General features: G+C 42.7%; 1 protein-coding gene across 1 annotated transcript in view; it reads right to left on the bottom strand.

Annotated features, from left to right (window-relative positions):
* Positions 1 to 2,300: 2,300 nt before the first annotated feature.
* The window catches only part of MTBP (MDM2 binding protein), a 101,727-nt gene continuing 85,375 nt past the window's right edge, over positions 2,301 to 18,652 (bottom strand). Inside the window, 3 exon segments of the mRNA XM_073632205.1 lie at positions 2,301 to 2,786; positions 10,534 to 10,599; positions 15,627 to 15,740. Coding sequence (XP_073488306.1) covers positions 2,751 to 2,786; positions 10,534 to 10,599; positions 15,627 to 15,740 — 216 coding nt within the window. The 3' untranslated portion in view covers positions 2,301 to 2,750.

Below are 18,652 nucleotides of genomic sequence, written 5' to 3' on the forward strand. Positions count from 1 at the left end.
ACACACTTAGCTATAAAAAAAAAAAAAAAAAAAAAGGAATAACATTTTCATGATTTGTCCTATATCCATTATAGTTTCATTTTAAAATGGAAAGGTTTCCTTTTTTAAAATATAAAAAAATTCTACAAACAAATGCAGGGTGTACCAATAACAATTTTGTAATAAAATGCCTATTTTCCCTTTTTTTCCCATCATTTGCTGCATATCCCTCTTTATAAGCACTGCAGTGATGACTGCATAACATTTCTTAGGCCTCTTTCACACTTGTGTGACCTGAAAGTCATGCAACTTTGCCACGACTTGAAGCAATGCCTGTGTAATCTTGAGGTCTTTGGACCTCAAGTCAGATCAAAGTCAGACCAAAGTAGTGCAGACCTCATTCACCTACCCAGCCAAGTTTGATAAGAACATCAGGGACTGGTGCAGAGCCCTGAACACACAGGGTTGTGCACCTGTCCAATTCTGCAGGGCAGGAGAGTTCATACTGCAGATGTAAATCCTTTCACATATATAGTCTGCCTACACTCAGCTATACACTAGTACAAAAACAAACTACTATTCGCGCTGTACAGGGCGTTGCGCCTGTTTGAATGAGCCCTTAAAAGGATAAAGTTTACCTTTTAAAAAATAAATATGTAGTGGTGTGAATCCTGTTATACTTTTCTTAATGTCTTTATCTGTTATTTTATGTTCTTATAATCAAAATATTGAATGTGAAAAAAAATTAAAATAACTAAATAAATTCACATCTTTTTGCAGTTGAAAAAGAAAAAAATCTATATTTATTTATTTATTTATTGGAAAGCATTGCACCCACGATCAGCAGATGGTGGGGTGCCGTGCAGGACTCCTGCAAACTCGTTCATCATGGAGGCAACCTTTAAAAAGGAGAAGTATACGAGGTACAAAGCGCGTTTGATCCCTGCAGGACCCTGGTGGGAGCCATTAAAGATCAGTGTGGAGCCTTTTTCCTGATGGGAATTATCATTAGTTGTCAGCGAGTTCAGCGCATGCTTTGTCAGATTGCAGCAGCGCTATCACATTTTTTAGATATTCATTAATTGTTGTTTTGTGATAACATCCTGGTGATAGCAGCAGCTAAAGATTTATTGCACATGGTTTACGTCACACAGTTTCTGTGTTTATTTGTACTTTTATATTCACACACCACTAGGTGGCAGCACACAACTACCACATAACTTATTGCTGTACAGGGAATAGCGCCTGTGTGAACTAGCCCTTAAAGTAGAAGTCCACCCCAACACTAAAATCGCTACATCCACGATCTAACACTAACCTATCTAAAGAAAAAATCAGTATACAATCCTTTTTTGAAGGCGATCTGACCCGATCCTGTGCTGAGCTGTCAGCCACGGCTTTGCTGTGGAGGCGGGTGCAGAGGACACAGCTGACAACAGAAGCCCCATAGTAAGTCTATGGGTGATGTCACTCACCATTTATTTCACAGCCGTTGACGGCTGTGTCCTCTGCAGAGCTTCCGCCACTGGAGATCTGATCGGCTTAAAAAAAAAAGGTATGTATACCGATTTCTTCTTTACAGGGCTAGATAGGTTAGTGTTATATCGTGGATGTCTGTAGATGCAGGGATTTTAGTGTTAGGGTGGCTTCTACTTTAGAGTGCAGTTAATAATTTGATTAATGTTGGTTGAAGCAAGGGTAAGTAGAACGCTTCCAGGTATTTATTAGCTCTCACAGTACTCCTAATAATGTCTCGCTCTAATTTTCTTTCCATCCATTCAGGCATTGTTGTGGGTCAGCATCTACTTCCCTTCTACTACTACATCTACAATCATATAATTCTGTGCAGTTCTTGGCTGTGTTTACAAATGTCTAACAGCCTCTTACCTTGTGACTTGCTACAACCCCCAATGACGTCAGTTATGACGAAACTAGTAGGGTGGAGTTTATGCTCTTTCACACCATGCTAGTTGTCATATGATCTGTAGATTGTTTTATCCAGTAATTGTATTTATGACTTGTGAACTTGTTACTTTTCAATAAACCATCACGGTTTTATGCTATGTTGGCGATCTTGTCCTCTTTTTTTGCACCTTATCTGGGAGCAAGAGATAAAGTGAGTAACCAGTGGAGTGGATACCAACATTATCCTGTCTATATCCAGAGCACGGATCCTTTGTTGTGATATGAATCCAAGCTTTACTAGGCTCCTATAAATGTGGAGTCTAGTCATCTGGTAAGGGCACAGCCTTTTCTTATCATGGTGATCGGTACACTTTGGGTGTTTACTTGTATAGCATCCTTGAGACAAGACCACTTAGGATATTTCACATAATATTTACTTCTGACTTACAACTTGATTCAACATGCAAAGAACAAAAACACTTTTGAATAACTACTGGTTACCATTGTACAAAACTATATAGCGCACCCATCTTTGAACCACAGCTAGAGCTGCTGTGACCAACGGAGGGTTAAACCCCGGCTCACTCCAAAGCAAACTGATGATATCTGTTAATACAACACAGAGCTCAGTGGAGACACACAATGCAGGGATTGTTAGGCTGGAGGAGAGCTCTTGGAGAATGATATATTACCACCCTTATACAGAGGCCGGGAGGTGAACAATAGGTAAATTGTTTATTAAAGGAATGATTAAAAAAAAAATGCTATACATATATAAACCGCCATGTATAAATTATATTTACTGTACACTACAAACCTCTTTTTTTTATCTACAAAAAGAAAAAATCTTTCACATTTCATATTTTTTACTTCTTCAGCTTGTCCAGTTCCCATTGAATGACCTAAGACAGAAAAAGGCAAAAGGATTGATAAGACGCTTTTTTTTAAAAATAAAAAACACAAAATAAATTGAGGTTCATTTAGAGCGGAACTAAAATCTTACATTAAAAAGCTGTGAGCAGGCAGCCTCTTTATTGTACAGCCATGGCCAAAGTTTTGAGAATAACACAAATATTACATTTTCACAAAGTCTGCTGCCTCAGTGTTTTTAGATCTTTTTGTCAGAGGTTACTATGGTATAGTAAAGTATAATTACAAGCATTTTATAAGTGTCCAAGGTTTTTTATTGACAATTAATTTTATGCAAAGAGTCAATATTTGCAGCGTTGACCCTTCTTTTTCAAGACCTCTGCAATTCCCCCTGGCAGGCTGTCATTCAACTTCTGGGCCACATTCTGACTGATGGCAGTCCATTCTTGCATAATGAACGCTTGGGAGTTTGTCACAATTTGTGGGTTTTATTTTTTTTTTGTTCACTCGCCTCTTGAGGATTGATTGCAAGTTCTCAATGGGATTAAAGTCTGGGCAGTTTCCTGGCCATGCACCCAAAATTTCCATGTTTTTTTTCCCCAAGCCACTTAGTAATCAGTTTTGCCTTATGGCAAGGTTCTCCATTCATACTGGAAAAAGCATTATTCATCAGCAAAACTGTTCTTGGATGGTTGGGAGAAGTTGCTCTTGGAGGATGTTTTTGTACCATTCTTTATTCATGGCTGTGTTCTTAGGCAGAATTGTGAGTCAGCCCACTTCCTTGGCGGAGAAGTAACCCCACACATGAATGGCCTCAGGATGCTTTAATGTTGGCATGACACAGGACTGAAGGTGGCCCTCACCTTTTCTTCTCCGGACAAGGTATTTTCCGGATGCCCTAAACAATTGGAAAGGGGATTCATCAGAGAAAATGACTTTACCCCAGTCCTCAGCAGTCCAATCCCCGTACCTTTTGCAGAATATCAGTCTGTCCCTGATGTTTTTCCTGCCCTTCTTGACATCAAGCCATCCTCCAAAAGTCTTCACCTCACTGTATGTGCAGAAGCACTCACAAATGCCCGCTGCCATTCCTGAGCAAGCTCTGCACTGGTGGTGCCCCGATCCCGCCGCTGAATCAACTGTAGGAGACGGTCCGGACGCTTGCTGGACTTTCTTGGGCGCCCTAAAGCCTTCTTCACAAATACAGTGGAGATGTTTTTTTTATGAGATTAAGTTGATTTTTATGGCAAAGAGGGACTTTGCAATTCTGAAATGCATCTGATAACTCTTAATAACATTCTGGAGTATATGCTAATTGCCATTATAAAAACGGAGGCAGCAGACTTTCTTTCTTTAAACTAAAGGCCAGTTCACACCACATGCAGTCAAGTGCATCATTTTCTGCATTAAAAAACGCATGAAAAGTAGGTTATATGGTTTCCAATGGCATAGTTCAGTGCTTGCAGTTCCAGAAAAACCATGCTACATTTTTACTGTACTGGAATGCTGTAAAATGCACTGGAACGCACCAAAAAAAAAAAAAAAAAAAAAAAAAAAAGCACTGTAACACATTTCCTTATTTAAAGGTTAAGAAAAAAAGGAAGGAGAAAAAAATGCACTGGGCTGCATCAAAAACTCACCGAATGTGTCAGAAACGCACATGCAGAAAAGCATCTGGAACACATCTGGAATGCGTTACTATGGTGTAAACTCGCTCTAAATTATTTTTTTGGGGTTTTTTTTGTTTTAGACAAATCTCGTTTTGTTTTTTAAAAAGGAAAAAAAAACAAACAAAAAACAAAATAAAGCATTGACCCCCGCTGTAGGTCTTTGGGTCCCCGGCATGTTTACCGTGGGCAGCCAGCTTTTATCCCTTGTGGCTTCACAGCAGGCTGGCCACTACGCATGCGTGAGCCACGCTTTGGGAATGTTGTGAATGAACCCAGTCTTCTGGGACCTGTACCGTGTTCCAGAAAGTTGCGCGGGGTGGGTGATATGAGAGTCGGGGGGCCCAACTTCCGGTGGACTGCAGCGATCCAACTGGATGTGGGAACTTGTCAAAACCAGGTACCCCCCCCCCCCCCCCAAAAAAGAAAGTGCCAAAAACAGAAGAGGGGGGGGGGTGCATAAAGTAGAACTTCCTCTTTATGGTGGCCAATTGCAAGTGCCCCATAACTACAAGCTGTCAGTACACCACCTCCCACCCATAATGTTGGTGGTCAGTTTGCATATTTAATTTAAACATGCCCCCTTGCAGCTCTGTGTGTATTCTTGTTGGTCAGTGTACTCCCCTTTCATTGGTGGACAGTAGGAGTAATGTTGCTTACAAAGAAAGAATAACGTCAGAAAGGACACACTGTTTGGTCACTGATTGGTTCACAGCAATCACAAGGCACAGAGCCAATTAGCAAATAAACCAATTTGCCTATCAGTAAATCTTTTGGCTAGTTAGGGAAATGAAGAAAGTAAGACCCCAAGAAAACAGTGGAAATATTTCAGCTGTTGCCCGATTTACGTCTCATAAAAGCTGTGAAAAAACATTAAACTATTCAGGGCAGTAAGCCCACACCAAGAGATTTGCATTTGATTGCCATGACAGTAAGAGTATAAGTACGCAGCTTAGCATAATACAATTGCGTCTTAATAAATATATGCAGCGTATTCACTACACGGCTACAAATAAGTGACAAGGTGTTTACCCTTCACCCGAATTAGGAAAAGGAGAATGTTCTAGTCCATTTCCCCCACCGGCTTCCCTGATGGATCATTGACAAGTTCACAAAGCTGATCTGCGTGACCGAGCACAGGGGACAATGTAACATGACAAGCCGGAGAATCGGACATTGACACACGGCACTTCGCACAAGCAATGAATAAAGGGAATGTGTTCCAACATACCAGTATTAACTCAAAAGATCAATTATACATTCTTTTGTATTAAAGGGAAGTCAGGAAGAGAAGCTGCATTTTAGAAATGCGTTTGAAAACTGGATTGGCTCAGAAATAAATATGGTAAAAAGCCTGAAATAAATATGACAGAGCCACTATGGTTACGTCAGATTGGGGTCAAAAAGAAACCAAAAACCCTTCCAACGAAATGATATTTAAAGGCTCGTTTACACTTGCTTCAAAATGTAGCATTGGACACGTTTCTATAAAGCACTCTGAATGCCAATTAAAGCTCCTGTCACTAAATAAAATGGTTACCTTACAGTCCTGTTTACACCTTGCTTCACTACACTTCTATTATACACTTTAACAATACCAGTGTCACTTTCTTGTCTATGACAAAGCTCTCTTACAGCACCTGCAGCTCTTGAGGGGCTTTTATTCAGCATTAACTTCACTTTGTTTTGGAGGTATTGTAGGTATAAGATATCCCAGGATGCACTGAAAACAACAAGCGAAGCAGAAAGACATCATCAGCAGTTACTTGTGGTTCATGTGTAGATATTCTGGAAGTGTCTGGTGCAAACATCACATCTGGGGTGCAGGATGAAGCAGCAGGAAGGTGAGCTGGGTCCAGACTAGAGTGGAGCAAGTAGAAGTTGGTACACATGGTGTGCAACAAGGGAATGCTATAGCAAAAAATGAGCAGGGACCAGAGAGAGAGAGGACTGAGCGGCAGAGGATCAGCAGAGCTGGGGGGCCAGAGCAGGAGAAACTAGTAGGTGTCGCACACGGTGAGCAGGAAGGGAGAAAAATAGCGGGAGGTGAGCAGGGACCATAGAGAGGAGAGTAAACAAACCAAAAAATTTGCAAAGCTGGAGGTTACTGAGTGGGGGGGATCAGCAGAGCTGGGGGTACTACTGAGTGGGGGGGATCAGCAGAGCTGGGGGTACTACTGAGTGGGGGGGGATCATCAGAGCTGGAGGTTACTACTGAGTGGGGCATCTGCAGAGAGGGGGGTACTACTGAGCAGGGGGTACTACTGAGTGGGGCATCAGAAGAGCTAGGGGTACTACTGAGTGGGGCATCTGCAGAGAGGGGGGTACTACTGAGTGGGGCATCTGCAGAGCAGGGGGTACTACCGAGTGGGGCATCAGAAGAGCTAGGGGTACTACTGAGTAGGGCATCAGAAGAGCTGGGGGTACTACTGAGTGGGGCATCTGCAGAGAGGGGGGTACTACTGAGTGGGGCATCTGCAGAGCAGGGGGTACTACTGAGTGTGGCATCAGCAGAGCTGGAGGTTATTACTGAGCAGGGGATCTGCTGAATGAGAGTACTAATAAGCTGGGGATCTGCTGAATGAGAGTACTAATAAGCTGGGGATCTGCTGAATGAGAGTACTAATAAGCTGGGGATCTGCTGAACAGGGGTACTAATGAGCTGGGGATCTGCAGAGTGGAGGTACAGAACTTCTGAGCGGGGGTTCTACTAGCCCCTTTAAAACAAAATAGAAGATTAACACACACACACAGGGCATTTGCGAAGGTTCGTGAAAGCTTCATCGAAGCTGAAGCATCAAAAACACATTAAAAAAGAAAAAAAAGCATGTTGAAGAGGTAGGTGCTTTAATGTGCGTTAAAGTTTAAGCAAGTGTATATAAGCCCTAAAAAGTGGTCTTGTAGGCGAGCAGCTAAATGGACAGTTAAAATACACATTTGGGAACTGCCTTATCCAACTAATGATATGTAACGCTGTTCAGTTACCATTTTGATTCATAGGTTACTGCCAGATAGCACAGCCAGGACGGTTACACAACACAGTGGTATCACCTTATGTGTGGCATCACCTGCAACTTTCTGATTAGTATAAAATAGCAGTATCGCACTAAAGCAGGGTATAAAGAGAAATTTGGTCGGTTCAATATCTCTCTCTGTTCAACAGAAACAGGTTGTTAGAACGGTTTCTGTCGAACGGTTCAGCTGCAAAAACCAAGCTTAAGTCACCAACTCGGTTCACTCTGTTTTCTTAGATCAACACGTTTCTTCTCAGAGTATGCAAATGCAGCAAAGCCCAATAGCGACCCAAAGCAAGGCTATTTTAGAACTACCTGAGAAGAGGAGGTGGTGGTCTTTAAATCGTGGAATGACCAGCACAATTTCCTGACAACTATACCTTTGTTACGAGTTGTGCTTTCAAGTATGGCCCCATCATCCTGAATGCAGTCTACCTGGTCCAATACTCACTTCTGTCCCCAATCCAGTAGCTTTCACTGTACGGCCTTCCTTGGAGTGGAAGAGCCTTTTTTCAGAAGGGGTCCTTGCTGGGTCTTCTTCATTCTGCGCATGCACGAGGTGGCCCCTTTCATTTCTATACAGAGAGGGGTACTCTGCAGACTGTTGGGGCTGCCATGAGTATGGCTATTTCCATAGGAATAAATGGTGCTGTAGGGAACATATGCAGGATGAATAGAATCCAGTGAGGAAGCTTCCTGGTGAAGGGCGGTGTGGCCAGGACCATACAGTGGGAAGGGGTGGGGAAATCACAATTTGTACCATAGGTTAGGTTCCCTAACTGGACAGAAGGGTGTAAGCAAAGTAACCTACAATTTATTTATTGCATATGTAAGGGTGTTAGGAAAAACTTTTGGAGAAATATTTTATTTCATTGTAGAGCAGCGGTTTTCAACCCGAGGGTCGATTGCCGGTTCACCAGGGGGTCGCGAATGCTGGTCCAATCTGGAAAGCTGGCCGAGACAGACCCGAAGTTACCGTGTGTACGTTGGAGTATGTCCATCTCGCCAGCGAGACGTCACTTCCGGAAGAGGAAAGACTGCGCGGAAGTGACGTTCCATCGCCATCTTGGTACGCTCGTCCGCAGTAGTGTTACATTTAGACGTCGGCAAGCGGACATCTTTTTACACCCACCGAAGTCTTGCATTTTACACTTATTTTTACCAGTAAACTGAGCTTATATACTATATAAGGCTTATTTAGTATATAAGCTCAGTTTACTGGTAAAAAATACCCGTACGGTGGGTGTAAAAAAATGTCCGCTTGCCGACATCTAACTGTAGCCTTGCTGCGGACGAGTGTACCAAGATGGCGAAGACGAAACGTCACTTCCGGCTAACACATTAGACGGGTTGCTGATTCTGACGGAACACCTGAGTGACTTTGGGAAGTCAGAGACACTAATAAAAGCATTGTTGTACATCAAACGCCGCCACTGTGCCAGATATTTATATTTCGATTCATAACAGTTGCAAAATTACAGCAATGAATGACCAACGAAAACAATTTTACTGTTAGGAGTCCCCACAACTTGGGAAATTTTATCAAGGGGTCACGGCACTAGAAAGGTTGAGAACCACTGATGTAGAGAGAATGCCACAAGTAATGTTCAGCTGTTCAAAGAAAAATGGCCAAAGCTTTTTTTTTTTTTGCTTGTACGTGTGGGTGATAGGATTGCACCTTTATTTTCCTGTGAACCAGAGGCAGCTGATAGCAGGCTATTGCACACCATCACCTGGTTAGGCAGAGCTGCTTAAGGCTCTGGAAGCATCCCAACATTATCAGGATCCACCCAGCTGCCTGACTGACAGCCGGCTCCATCTTTCAACATTCAGCTGAGAGCTAGGAGAAAGCTGTGTCAGCCCCTCCCCTGCCCGGCACTTTAGTGGGCGCTGGAGCAGCAGAGTGGAGAGCAGTGACCGACAGTTTCTGCTCTCCATTCTGACTGGATAAAGACCCGAGCAATCAGCGGTTATGCGTTTGTGCAGATCTTAGTCTTAAAGCAGTCATGGGACAGCTGCACAATCACTGCAGAATAAAACGTGAAAATGTGAATACTTTTTTTTTTTTAATCCAAAACAACTTTTATTGTTATAAAAGTGGAAGCATTACATGTAGAATATACAAAATACTGCACAGCACATTTAGAACATACTGTGAGTACACAGCACAAAGGTGGATATACTGACGAGTTAAAAAGTAAAATAAAGTTTTAACAAAATGATTAATTTATTTCATTTTTATCTGCGAAAGTTTATTTGTTCTATGCTTTAATCTCAGGGTAAATCGAGAGATAACCGTAAATTACAATAAAAAAAAAAAAACTGAAAAAATGGGGAACATACACAGGTCCTACAATCAGTTGTCCCCATTTTAACAAAAATCTTTGTTGTTCAAAAAGCATAGCGTCTTTGACCAGACACCGCTAACGTGTTTCACCTTCTCGTGGCTTAACCATAAAGCCTTTATGATAAAGCCCTGAAAAGAGGTGAAACACATAAGGATGCAAATAAAGGTTTCTCATAAGAGGAACAAGTGAGTGATGTGCTGGATTGATTTTGTGGATGGATCCAGTTAGAATATTGTACCTCGTGTGCTTAGCTAAATTCTGCCTGGAGTAATAACTGCTATTGAATTCTGCTGTTGGAAAAAGAAAAAAAAAAAAAAAAAAAGAGGGGGGGGGGGGGGGGTGTCTGTTCTAAAACTTTGCAGATAAGAGCCGCTATAACTCCTGAAACGCATAAAGTTGACCTATCAGAAATTGTTTTTTTCTTCCCCTCAACAAAACTCAAGCCAGAGTTAAAGTATCAGATTTGATGCTTCAGATAAAACAGGCAGATCCCTTTATACATGAAAGCAGGCGCTGTAATGGCACATTTCTCCTGCAGCACTCCTCAGATCAAATCCCTTTAACTTCTCCCATACAAAGTAAAGTGTGATGGAATTCTGTAGCACAATGAAGTGTAAAGTAGTAGCTCAGAGAGGTTTAAGGTCAGCCGTCTTCTCTTTTCTAAATATTTATACAACTGACATTTGAAGTCTTATTTAAATAGAACATCACGTTTCCCCTGAGTAAACCTTCCCATTACACAGCACTCACCTGTTTAACATTATTAGAAGCTGCCTTCTTCATCTCGTCCTGGAGGCCCCTTGACGTCTTCAAGTCCTATATGCAAAGCATTGTACAGATTCATAAAAGAGAAAAGCATACAAGGGAAATGTATAACGGTTTCTATTACCAGTACTTATTTTACCCGAGACCTGCTGCCACATATCAGATACACAGCTTTATTCAGCAAGACGCTGCACAGGGCAAGAACAATGGGCAATAACCTACAGCAGTGATGGTGAACCTTGGCACCCCAGATGTTTTGGAACTACATTTCCAATGATGCTCATGCACTCTGCAGTGTAGTTGAACATCACGGGAAATACAGTTCTAAAACATCTGGGGTGCCAAGGTTCACCATCACTGACCTGCAGTAACCAACCAGTGATTGGACACGATTGTCTTAAGACCATCGACTCAGGGCCAGTGTTGACAGGCTTTAGTACACATCAGGACTGTCTTTCTCCCCATACAAGTTTATTGGAACACCAAAGCAGCTTGACACAGGTCAAGAGGTCCACTGCAGGCCAAAAGCACCCATCAATGAATTCTGAAAGATCTCAGGAGCAACGCAAACTGTAGACAAAAGCACGCTGCATTTTCCTCCATCACCACAAGCCCAAAGTCAGTTGACACAAGACTCACTCTAATGGTATCACCATAACCACTTCAGCCCCAGAAGATTTGGCTGCTGAATGACCGGGCCACTTTTTTTGCGATTCGGCACTGCTTCGCTTTAACTGACAATTGCGCGGTCGTGCGACGTTGCACCCAAACAAAATTGACGTCCTTTTTTTCCCACAAATAGAGCTTTCTTTTGGTGGTATTTGATCGCCTCTGCAGTTTTTATCTTTTGCATTATAAACAAAAAAAGAGCGAAAATATCCCCATTTTTTTTTTTTAAAAGCAATTTTTTCTCAGTTTAGGCTGATATGTATTCTACATTTTTTTTTTTTACCAAAAATATCGCAATAAGCGTATATTGATTGGTTTGTGCAAAAGTTATAGCGTCTACAGAAAAGGGGATAGATTTATAGCATTTTTACCATTTTTGTTTTTACTAGTGACATTATGGCGGACACATCGGACACTTATGACACATTTTTGGGACCATTGGCATTTATACAGCGATCAGTGCTATACAAATGCACTGATTACTGTAAAAATGTCACTGGCAGGGAAGGGGTTAACACTAGGGGGCGATCAAGGGGTTAACTGTGTTCCCTGCTACGTGTTTCTAACTGTAGGGGAGGGGACTGACTAGAGGATGTGACGGATCGTGTTCCTAGCTAATAGGAACACATGATCTGTCACTCCTCACAGAGCAGAGCAGGAATTTGTGTTTTTACACACATACTTCCCTGTTCTGCCTCTCGTGCCTGTGAACGCTCGTGGCCGGCGGTCAACGCGACCATCGGCCAAGAGCATCGGCACCCCCGCAATGCAGTGGTGCCCCTGCTATCCCGGTCCCACGAGCCGACGTCTAGCTACGAGGGCTCGTGCCGACCTGCCACAGTAAAATGACAAGCGGTTAAAAAGTGTTATCTTGGAATCCTGTTACCTTAAAGCAGTTTATGCAGCACCATGCTTGCGCTGTTTATTTTGGCCCCCTGTATCACCTGAAATACTTGGCTGATCCTGCCTGTTCTGCCCTCCCCTTTGTCAACTGAACACGGTTTATCATGGCTGCTGAGCCCTTACACCGTGGTCAGTTTACGTGCCTCAGTCATCTACTACTCTCCTGTCCTCTGTCCACCTCTCCTCCCTCCCTGCCTGTCAGCTCATGATGCTATAAAAAGGATCGTACTATCACGCCATCTCCTCTGTTAAATAAGGACATGTGCTGCACAGTATAGATTTTATAAAAAAAGATGCCGAATTCTACCTTCTTTCAGAGCGTCTCCTTGGAGCTCACGTGACTCTTTGGCTCCCTTCTCCTCCCAGATAAGGTCAGCGGGAGTTCTCGGTCCCGCTCGCTGGAGCTGTCAGCCCAGGAGAGGAGAGAGCCGAGGAGTCACGTGATCGCCAGGAGACGCTCTGAAAGAAGGTAGAAATTTGCACCTTTTTTATAAAACACATACTGTGCGGCACATGTCCTTATTTAACAATAGTGGCTTTACAATCAATTTAACTTTGTATTCTCCCATCTTTGCAACCTCACTAAAGCAGGGACTAGAATCCATCTCTTCCCCTAGTAAAAGCATCACACAGTGTGCACAAAAACACTGGCCAGGCACACAGTTAACGGTTTGTTTGCCCTAGATGTTTAACCCCTTCCCAGCCAGTGTCATTAGTACAGTGACAGTACATATTTTTAGCAACAATCACTGTTTTAGAGTCACTGGTTTACGCAAAGTCTAAGTTAGTGTCTGATTGCACACCGCAATGTTGCAGCCCCACTATAAAAGTTGCTGATCGCCGCCATTACTAGTATAAAAAAAAAAAAAAAAAAAATCCAGAAATAAATCCCATAGTAAACCAATCAGTATACACCTTTTGGGATTATTTTACCAAAAATATATAGCAGAATACATACTGGCCTAAACTGATGAAGAAATTCGATTTTGTAAAAATTTTATTGGCTATGTTTTATAGCAGAAAGTAAAAAAAAGTTGTTTTTTTTTTTTTTAAATTGTCATTTATTTGTTTATAGTGCAAAAAATAAAAAATAAAAATGCAGAAGTGATCAAATCCCACCAAAAGAAAGCTCTATTTGTGGGGGGGGGGAAGGACAAACGTCATATGTGTGCAGCGTTGCATTACCGCACAATTGTTAAAGTAACGCACTGCTGTGTCACAAAAAATGGCCTGGTCATGAAGGGGGATAAATCTTCCGGAGGTCAAGTGGTTAAACAATGTCAAAGGATAACAAATGGATAAAAACAAACAAAAAAAAACAAAACACGTTGCTGTTAGAGCACGGGTGCGCGAGTGACCCCCGGATCCCTCTGATGTAGCCTGGCTGCAACCCTCCTGCTCTGGGATGGCGGGTTGGCAAGCCCATATCGCGGGTTGCCGATCCTCTATCCCAAAGCATCAGTGTTGTGAATGAAGCCAGGGGTAAAGGAAGCAAGTGGCTTTGGAGAAGAGCTGCATAGGCCGTTGCTTCCTGTATAGCACCGACTCCTGTTCCAGGCGGTGTTGATACCAAATGCACTCTGCTTGGGACGACGATACCTGAATAGAAGACTGTTATTAAAAGGTAAGTTTATTACTAAAATCTGTTCTGCAGTGGTTACTGGGCTGCTTTCAAACTGATCTGCAGGTGAAGTGCAGTGCACCTGCGGGTTGCCTACACCAAGCCATAGACTTCTATTATTATCTGCGGGTTTAGTGTACTTTCAGAAAATGCACCACACCTGCAGGATATAATGGAAGTCTATAGCAAAGTGCAGCTAACCCGCAGGAAATCCACTGGTGCATTGTGCTGCTCCTGCAGCGTGGGTAAACCACAGTGCATCAGTGTGAAAGCAGCCTTAGGCCCCTTTTACACGATCAGTCTGACCCAATTGGACCCTCCATTTACCTCTACAGAGCAGCAGATGTAAAACGGACTTGTGTCCGTTTGCACCTACCTCTGTTTTGATCCACTAAAAAAAAAAGCGGAAGGGGATCTGTTCTCTTCCGTCTGGGCGGATCGGATTGGACTCGGAGGGCCTATAAAGTAGAGCAGGCTGTGTCCATGTCTGCTCTGCATATGCAGAGGGGACACAGACTTGTCATCTGACCGCTCCGCTCATCGTGGCCCGCGACCCGTTACCAAACCACTTACCATATATACTCGCGTATAAGCCGAGTTTTTCCATCACATTTTTTGTGCTGAAAATGCCCCCCTTGGCTTATACTCGAGTCAAACACTTTTCTGCAGCAGAGAATGACATTTTCTGAACCGAATTTGGGGCCCCGTATCTCGGGGGCACTTGGTGCTAGGAACTCCAAACTTAACTTGGTGTGCAAACCTAGTGGAACTAGCACTACAACATATCCAAAGCTGGGGTTTCTAGCACCAAGTGGCCCTGAGATACGAGGCCCCAAAGTCGGTTCAGAAAGTGTCATTCTCTGCTGCAGAAAAGTGCTTGACATTTTCCCAACTGACTTTAGATATGATGTAGTGCTAGTTCCACTGGGTTTGCACGCCAAATTTGGGGTTTCTAGCACCAAGTGGCCCCGAGATACGGAGCCCCAAAGTCGGTCAACTATGTCCACCTTCAGCAATGTCATTTCGGGACCCTTTGGGTCCAGAGACCCCAAATTTTGGTTGCAGCTAGGGGGCATCTAGGAACCCTTAACTACCGAGTTTGAAGTTCGGGGGACCTATGGCTGCAAATGGGCACAGTGAGGCTGCAAATGGGCATTAATGACGCTCTTTTCCACTTACAGTAGCTGCGCATTTCTCACCTTAGCCTTATACTCGAGACAATACGTTTTCCCAGTTTTTTGTGGTAAAATGAGGTGTCTCGGCTTATATTCGGGTCGGCTTATACTCGAGTATATACGGTAAGTGGCCCTCTCTCTACAAAAGGTTGGACACTCTTTGAGTATAGTAAGGGTCCTTTCACACTGGGGCGGTTTGCAGGCACTATTAATAGCGCCTGCAAACCGACCCGAAAGTGCCGCTGCTGTGTCTCCAGTGTGAAAGCCCCGAGGGCTTTCACACTAGAGCGGTGCGCTAGCAGGACGGTAAAAAAAGTCCTGCTAGCAGCATCTTCGGAGCGGTGAAGGAGCGGAGTGTACACCGCTCCTGCCCATTGAAATCAATGGGACGGCACGGCTATACCGCCGGCAAAGTGCCTCTGCAGAGGCGCTTTACGGTGGTTTTTAACCCTTTCTCGCCCGCTAGCGGCTGAATACCGTTGGTAAATCGCCGCTTACAATTGCGGCGCTTTACCGCCGACGCCGCCCCCGCCTCAGTGTGAAAGGGCCCTAAAACAAACAAAAGTGGAGGCCAAAAGGACCAAAACACAATATTTACTTTATAGCTGTAGGTCTGACAAAGGAGAGAGATACAAAAACTTTCTATTTTGAAGACCATTAATAGATGAAAAAAAATCTCTTATGCTCCGAGGTTTGGACATATACGGCACCTTTAAGAAGAATTTGGAGATATCGAAGAGGCGCTGACTGCAGGTGGCGAAGCAGAGATGACCCTCCTGGATTCCGTGCTTGTATAGCGTTTTACACACCACCTCCCTCAGCATCTAAAAGAAAACAAACAGGAATTGAGCTGTTATGGTCAGGATATTGCGGTGTTTAGACATTGCTGGAGACAATCACATCTGACAGCGGATGTACATTTTGGATTAAACAGAGATTTATTTAGGACAGAGAACAAGGAATGCAAACAGTAATGTGCGGTAAACCACAGACAACCCGATTGCTAAGATTTCACATACAGGAGTGAATGATTGCTCAATTGTAGGATTTTGCAATAATACATAACAGATCGTTCCTACACACTACTAAGTAACAAACCATAAAGAGCCATTCCTTCAACCAGCTACAGATAAAAACGGGTTGATCTCAAGTTACTAATCAAACAAACATGGTTGTGAAATGCAGCTCTAAAGTTTATCTCAAGGCAAAACTTTTTACTTTTTGTAAGAGTGGTGAGGAGTAAAGCCGCATACCCATTTTTTTTTTTCATTCAACCAGCCAGCTGAATGAAAAAAAAAAAACAAAAAAAAAAAAAAAAAACACGTAAACTCACAGATCCCACCATCCACACAAGCAAAGTACAGTGCCTTGAAAAAGTATTCACACCCCTTGAAATTTTCCACATTTTGTCATGTTACAACCAAACTGTAAATGTTTTTTATTGGGATTTTATGTGATAGACCAACACAAAGTGGCACATACAGTAATTGTGAAGTGGAAGGAAAATGATAAATTGCTTTTAAATCAGTCAATACTTTGTAGAACCACCTTTCTCTGCAATTACAGCTGCAAAGTCTTTTCAGGGATGTCTCTACCAGCTTTTCACATCTAGAGATGACATTTTTACCCATTTTTCTTTGCACAATAGCTCAATCTCTGTCAGATTGGACGGAGAGCGTCTCTAGACAGCAATTTTCAAGTCTTGCCACAGATTTTCAATTGGATTTAGGTCTGGACTTTGACTGGGTCATTCTAACACATGAATATGCTTTGATCTAAAACCATTCCACTGTAGCTCTGGCTGTATGTTTAGGGTCGTTGTCCTGCTGGAAGGTGAACCTCCGCCCGAGTCTCAAGTCTTTTGCAGACTCTAACAGGTTTTCTTCTAAGATTGCCCTGTATTTGGCTCCATCCATCTTCCCATCAGCTCTGACCAGCTTCCCTGTCCCTGCTGAAGAGAAGCATTCCCACAACATGACGCTGCCACCAACATGTGTAACGGTGGAGATGGTGTGTTCAGGGTGATGTGCAGTGTTAGTTTTCTGCCACACATAGCATTTTGCTTTTAGGCCAAAAAGTTACATTTTGGTCTCATCTGACCAGAGCACCTTCTTCCACATGTTTGCTGTGTCCCCCACATGGCTTCTCGCAAACTGCAAACCTTCTTATGACTTTCTTCTTGCCACTCTTCCATAAAGGTCAGATTTGTGGAGTACACGACTAATAGTTGTCCTGTGGACAGATTCTCCCACCTGAGCTGTGGATCTCTGCAGTTCCTCCAGAGTTACCATGGACCTCTTGGCTGCATCCTTGATTAATGCTCTCCTTGCCCGGCCTGTCAGTTTAGGTGGACAAAGATTTAAACAAAGAAGACTCCGCTCCAGGTGAACAATCACTACAGTCTGGTTGCGCTGGGTGCAAGCCACGGCTCGCCACCGATGATCAATGTGAAGAAAATAACGGCTGCACGCCACAGGAACGTTCCAACGATTTTATTCCAAAAGTTGCAAATGACAGCCAACAAAGACAGAGTGCCAGAACCCAGGAGGTGACGAATGCGTTTCACACTGACCTCAGTGCTTCTTCAAACCAGTTTAGGTGGACGGCCATGTCTTGGTAGGTTTGCAGTTGTGTCATACTCTGCTGTGTGAGATGTTCAAAGCTTGGGATATTTTTTTTATAACCTAACCCTGCTTTAAACTTCTCCATAACTTTATCCCTGACCTGTCTGGTGTGTTCCTTGGCCCTCATGATGCTGTTTGTTCACTAAGGTTCTCTAACAAACCTCTGAGGGCTTAACAGAACAGTTGTATTTATACTAAGATTAAACTACACACAAGTGGACTTCTATTTACTAATTAGGTGACTTCTAAAAGGCAATTGGTTCCACTAGATTTTCTAGTTAGGGGTATCAGAGTAAAGTGTGCACGCCACACTTTTCAGATATTTGTAAAAAATTTGGAAAACCATTTATTATTTTCCTTCCGCTTCACAATTACGTGCCACTTTGTGTTGATTTATCACATAAAATCCCAATAAAATATATTTACATTTTTGGTTGTAATATGACAAAATGTGGAAAATTGAAAGAGGCATGAATACTTTTTCAAGGCACTGTAGATGCAGGAAACTACCCCACCACGCTATTGTATTATTTTCAGCAGGGATTTCCCCCATCACAATACACAGATCAGTGTCTGACCGAATGCTGGTTTTCCAGCAGGACTGTTCATTTTACGCAGCTTTCCTCAGAGCTGGTCAGCGAAACACTTTGCTGTTACAATGGTCAAAAAATAAATTAAAAAAATGATCGCTATGGTGACACTGAACTACTCTGATGAGAGTATGTTTTAAAAAAAAAAAAAAAAAAAAAAAAAAAAAAGATAGTAAAATTAGGTTGAAGAAAAATAAATTTGTAAAAAAAAAGGTAGTAAAACATTTTAAGCGGAGTTTCACCCAAAAATATTTTTTCTTTGTGGGGGGGGGGGGGTACCTACCTACTTTTGACAGGTACCCGGCTCCCACTTCAGCCCATGGCGCAATTTCCGACAATTACTCATTCATGCAACACTGTACCCAAATGAAATTTTTGTCCTTTTTTCACACAAATAGAGCTTTATTTTGGCGGTATTTAATCACCACTAGGTTTTTATTTTTGCGCTATAAATGAAGAAAAAAAAAAAAAAGCATTTTTTTTTCTTTGTTATAAAACTTTGCAAATTAGTAAGTAGTGCAT

This window comes from Aquarana catesbeiana, linkage group LG05 (genome assembly GCF_042186555.1).
Source record: "Aquarana catesbeiana isolate 2022-GZ linkage group LG05, ASM4218655v1, whole genome shotgun sequence".
NCBI classification, from domain to species: Eukaryota; Metazoa; Chordata; class Amphibia; order Anura; family Ranidae; genus Aquarana; species Aquarana catesbeiana.